Below are 6,137 nucleotides of genomic sequence, written 5' to 3'. Positions count from 1 at the left end.
TTTTCTTTTTTTTTTTTTTTTTTAATCGATGAACTATGACACTAAAATATCAAAACATTTTTTTGAATTATTCCATCAAGCTTTAGAGTTAAATCCTTATTCCAAAAGTCTAGTGGTAACTTGTATGCTAGTCATACATACAGTATAGGCAAAAAAAAAGCATGTCATATTTTAGAGCAGGGAAATTAAATCGATTATCTATGAGCATCAATTAGTCATATAAAATAATCAACTAACCAAGTAACTAAAATATTGACACTGTAACTTTTTAAATAATGTTTGATTCAAGGTTGTTTGGATTAATTGAATAGTGTCACAATTCATGAAAATAATCAACTAATAAAATATCCAATTATTAGTATTTTTGATTAAGTAATTTTTGATGAAGTAATTTAAAGGCTCATTAGGCCACCTAGAGAAAAAACTTAAATAGTACTGATTTATTTTACTAACCCATGATCCTTTTGGGCTGGCAGGCTTTGCAATATTTTCCAAAGATGTTGACAAAGGTAATGATTTTTGGATGGTACTGTCAAAATGAGATTTAATTTGAGAAGCTTGAGAACCAGTTGGTGATATTAAGGCCTCTAATTTAAGAGTATTATTTGTAAAATTTTGGGGTGTAACACCTCTTTGTTCTAATTTAGACAGGGCAGGGGCAGATGTCTGATGGACAATGGATTTTCCATACTGTTGAGAAGGGGATTGTACAATTAAACTTGCTGATCTGGTTTCTTTTTCAGAATTCCTGACTGGGGGAGGTGATCTAGGAGAGCGAGGCACCTAGGTGAAATAAAAATGAAGTATTATTGAAACTTAAACTTCTACAAGTCCACAATACATTTAAAACATTTCTGTGCACTAATTAAAAATACCAACATGAACAACAATCTCAAGTCTTACACACTTTGTAAGCAAAAAAGTTATCAAGACTATGAATTGTAACCAAAGATTATAAAAATGTTTATACTGATAAAAATAATGACATCAACAATAATATCTAGACATTTATTCAAGACAAACAATAACAAGCTCAGTTAAGCTTGTGCAACACAGTCAGTATAACAAAACCTATTACACAAGCTTTTGAGATATTTCTTTTTGTTTCTTTTATAAATTTTGCAGAATATTTTCTCTCTCCCTCTCTCTGTCATACCAACACCTTTAAGAATATTACAATCAACCCCTCCCAACTATTTTTCAGAAATTCTTTAAAATTCAAAATAAAACAGTTCTGTCTAAAAGCTTGCAAGTTTTTTCTTTAAAATTAACTAAAATTAGTTAGCTACAACATTCAAGGTAATGCTTAAAACTGAAAATCACTACAAATATGTTAAAAAATAATTATACTTATGTTTCCTCATCAAACAGCTTATGGTTAAAACACCTTTCTAAAACATCAACGAAAATTAATACAGTTTTTAAGAGAGGAAAAATACCTACTATAGTTAACATTCATCATTGTTAATCAAAACATTTCCAAGAGTTCTTTAACTAAATTTTATATGTTTTCAAATCATCTCATACAAATGCCTGAATAATGGATATTTACTTAGATGCCTGTCCTCTATCTTTGGTTATGGTATGGAGAGCAGTAACAGCTCAAACAGAAGAATACAGTAAAAAATCAAAAAGTCTAATCAGCTAGGCAAAGTCAAGCATATTTCAAGTAAGTGAAACTGAAACTATTTTTTTCTAAATGTTTTTTCACAGATGTTCAACTGAAAATGCCCAGTGTGTATAGAAATGCATAAAACTGCAATTAAAAAAATAAGGAATAAAATTCATTTTAAAACAATTCTTGAAATTATAATTCTAAATTATGTTTGGGATCATTTTAAACATTACATTTAAAATTTTGTAAGATAGAGTTGACTAAATGGAACAAAACATGACTAGTAGGAAAAGGATACCATATCATTTTAACTGATTACATTTCACCAATAACTTGCTCATAGAATACAAATAACTAAAATGCATAAATTCCAAGGCCTAAATGAATGTGACTCCCTAAACTCAGAACTACACATAAAGTTAGGAACCAACAAAGAAATTACTAGATTTTATTAATTACAGACATCAAACAAGAAATGAAACACTGAGCAAATGTGTTGCAGAAACAAGTTGTTCTAGTTTGATTATGGATACTTTTTGACTCTACTTAAATATTTGTCTTCATGGCAAAGCCACCATCCCTAATTTAAACTACTGATCAGAGGGAAGGCAGCCAGTCAGAAGCACCTTGCTATCATCAAATTTTTAAAGAGATTGACAGTCACTCTCACAACACATCCACAGCTTAAAGTGTAAGAAATATTTTATGGTATCAAACAAACTTGAACCCAGTTAGCTAGCTCCAAAATACATAGCTCTAGCACAGGACCAATTGGTGCCCATTCCTACTTAAGTTACATTAAATCTAAATCTTATTCATACAGTACAAGCTTCTCTTCGACACTTTCATTTGTCAATGAGCAAATTAAAGGTTTTCACTCACACAATTTTCATAAAAAGTTCTTATAACTATGTCTACAAGAAAACCTGTAAGCAATAAGTATCTTGCTCACTGCAATTTAAAAAATGGTACATGAAGCTTAGTTTGATATGGAACAAGCTGGGACAAATTAAGCTGACTTATCTGGGTAATGCTCATAGACAAATTCTATTATATTTCAAATGTGTTGACTTTGTGGTGTATTTCAAAAATGTAAAACATAAAATTTACAGTATTTTTAGTGAAACTTCCAAATTTTTATTCTTTTACAAACAGGCTCTTTAACATTCTTAAGATCACTTGGGATTATTTGGTCTTGATAGATAAGTTATGTTTCTTTAACATGTTTCCCACACTTCCAGGACTTTTCTAGAACCACCAAGCAGTTTCCCAGGACCTTATAAGATTACAAGCAACTAAATGAAAACACTTCATGCATAACTTTCAATTTTTTTTCTTTGTCAGCATGTTGTTAATAAACAGAAAAAGACCATGGTATGTCCTTATCTGAACTTTTATATTATTTTGACAATTCAGCGTGTCTTTCAAAGATTTTTTGTTTCATACTTTTATGACACAATAAGTCATGTGTTAAAGTACTAAGAAGAATGTATGTTAACCAGCATAATTTCGAACATTATTTTTCACTTATTGATTTTTCATGTAAAATATTAATTATTATGATAAAACATTACAATTTCACTAGTTCCCAAAGGATTAAAGTAAATAACTGCATGTCTGTGACAGACTTCTATGACTTGGTATTTGTACCTATCATAAATTAGTATGGTAATTAAACTCATAGTGAAAGGCTTTATAAGTGAAAACTGATGGAAATGACTTGTACTCTTTGACAGCTCAGTGCTAGAACACTGATCTTGTTAGTCAAGTGTTCTGGGTTTAAGTCAGTTTTTGCTTATCTGCTTTTAAATTAAAATATTTAACGTTAATTATTATAGAAAAGAAAGTAAGTTGATTCTCCTCTTACTGTATTTATAAAATCAATAAAATACACAATAGTATTTTAAAAAACTTTGAGAGAGTTTAGTAGGTTACTCTAAACTAATGGTTGGTATCACCTTTAAGGGTTAAAATAAATAGTGCATTTCGGTATTAATTTTTTATCGAAAAATAAACATTTGCAGTTTTACTATTGCTAAATTTAAAAGAAAATATATATATAAGTGATGGTCAGAATGACCAATAAAGAAGGTTATCTACTACTCACACCTATAGAACATTGACTAATTATTGGCAAATGTCATTGAGCAGTAATCGGCCATTTAACAAGATCTTTATATTAATGAGCCAAAACCTTCTGAAACCTAGCCTAGCATCCTTAGTAGTCAAATTGCAGAAAACTATCTAGGGACTATCCAACAGACTCTAGAACCAGTTCACCAGTGCCCAATGTTTAATTTTTATTTGCTCTTACAAAAATATAAAATCTGCAAAATATTTTATATACATCTCAATAAAATACAGTCTAAAACAAGTGCAAATATTCAACTAAAAACATATTGACCATTAGGTGAAAAATTCAAATTATATGATTTATCAAAGACTGACTAATCCACTTGAATCATACATCATGACAATACTAAATATGACCAGGATTTGAAAAATAATGCCAAACTGTTGTTTCTATTTGTTTGTTTCAATTTAACCATTAAACGCTAATTTTTTTTTTTTTAGTAAAAAAGCTCTCTGTATTTACCAATTCAAACATAGTCACTAAAAGATTTGATAGTACAAGTAAAATATCAATAAACATTTGAAACACCACTTCTTATTCATCTATTTCTTGTTTCTAGTTGTTACAATTGTTATTTCATTATTTTTAAGTTTACCAGTCTTACAGCACTGAAATAAAATTTTGCAGTTTGCTGAACCCATGTTAGTAAGAATTATCAGTGAATATTAGAATCCAACAACAGAAAGCTATTATTTTATAACCCTGCCTTAACCAAATTTCACAACTACTTAAACTATGAATAAGGGAAATAATTTACAAAACACACCTTACTGACAATTGTATTTATGTGTCCTGAGTAAGCAATAGCAAAAACATTGTCAATTTCATGTTATACTAGAACATTCTTAATTCTCTACTTTTTTTAATGCTTGTTTACCTGCCTTCACCCAAAAAATGATTCACTTAATGTCACCATCTATACACTGTTCTAAGCATTATAAACTTAAGTTACATTTACAACTCACAGAATCTGAACTAGTCCCAGAGGTGAAACTAAGAAGTTGCTCTTCCAGAATTTTCACCTGTTTTGTAGCTTTACTCATGTCCTGTCGAAGTTTATCCGATGGATTCTTTGAATATTCACTTTTTAAGTCCTATAACAATAAAATCATGTTTACAGACTACAATTCATTATACTGCAAATGTAAGGAAAATAATAAATAATAAAAACTATGTACATGTTACTATTTCATTTCTATAATACCTCCATTTTAAAGTATACATACAAAATTTACCAAGTACAACATTTGCATTATTCAAATAAAATTAAATTAATTTAACCTTAGAAAAAATTTAAGTGCTACAAAAAAAAAGTTTAAATTAACATTCTGGTAATTTAATAGTATTTAATATTTTGTATGTTTGTAGTACAGGTTTATAATGAAAGGTAAAATTTTACCTCCAAGTACCGCACTTCCTTGTCTAACATTTTCTTTATTGTGTGGATTTTTTCTTTATTTAATTGATGTTGTTTTTCAGCCTGAAATTAAAAAAAAATTCATGGATCATAAATTAAATCCAAGCATGCCAAAATCAGATTGTTTTAGATTTACTGATGAATGAAGTCTTTGTCTTTTTCTTTTCCCTTTGTTTTTTTTTGTAAAAAAATTATACAATTGGTTATCTTTGCCCTGTCTACCACAGGAAATCAAACCCCAGATTTCAGTACTGTAAGCTCACAATCTTAACTTATCACTGATCCATCAGAGGATATTTAATAATAAAGTTTAATACAATTCTGGTATGCCTGAATCAGAAATTGTTTTAGACTTATTACCAAAGTTTACAGGTTATTCCTACTTTCTTATAAACCTACAAAGTCAGAGCTAACCAAACATACTGCAAGAAATATTATTGTCTCAAGATTTTTTTTTCTTTTTTGTAGTACCATTAATATTATCATCCTGATACTATGATGGCCAGTGATTTGGTGATAAGTTTGACTGAGCCTAATAAATCATAACAATATGAAAATGGCTTACATCAACTGGTTGTGGTCCAGTAATCCTCTCAGATGGTGATGACAGCTTACTGGATGACCCATGATATGCCATACTACTCCCAGAGAGATGGATAGGATGGCTACCACCAGACAACCTGTTGTTATGGCCATATGGTTTCCCAAGTAATGTAAGGGACACATACGTTCCAGCTAAAAGAAAAGCAAGAATTATCTGATTTCATATTAGTTTTGGCCTAAATTGGGTAACTTAACTCTCTCAAAATGGGCTCAGTCAATTTGACCAACCACATGGCCATATTGTGCTCATTTAAAGTCTTTATAGATTTAATACTTCTAACTTTCAATATAGTGTACATCTTCACAAAATTTGCCAGTCTTTCAGTTAATATTACAAGTCTTTCACATACAAAAAATCATATTTTTTA

At 29.5% G+C, this 6,137-nt stretch overlaps 1 protein-coding gene across 3 annotated transcripts in view; it reads right to left on the bottom strand.

Annotated features, from left to right (window-relative positions):
- The window catches only part of LOC106468289, a 121,911-nt gene that overhangs the window by 94,301 nt on the left and 21,473 nt on the right, over positions 1 to 6,137 (bottom strand). For all 3 annotated transcript variants that reach the window (XM_013928712.2, XM_022397245.1, XM_022397239.1), the window contains 4 exons: positions 5,732 to 5,901; positions 5,149 to 5,229; positions 4,715 to 4,843; positions 454 to 783 (listed from right to left, as the gene is read on the bottom strand). In XM_013928712.2, coding sequence (XP_013784166.1) covers positions 454 to 783; positions 4,715 to 4,843; positions 5,149 to 5,229; positions 5,732 to 5,901 — 710 coding nt within the window. The remainder of the gene's footprint in view (positions 1 to 453; positions 784 to 4,714; positions 4,844 to 5,148; positions 5,230 to 5,731; positions 5,902 to 6,137) is intronic.

The sequence above is a fragment of the Limulus polyphemus genome, unplaced genomic scaffold (genome assembly GCF_000517525.1).
Source record: "Limulus polyphemus unplaced genomic scaffold, Limulus_polyphemus-2.1.2 Scaffold87, whole genome shotgun sequence".
NCBI lineage: Eukaryota > Metazoa > Arthropoda > Merostomata > Xiphosura > Limulidae > Limulus > Limulus polyphemus.
This window is presented reverse-complemented; position numbering and strand designations above follow the sequence as displayed.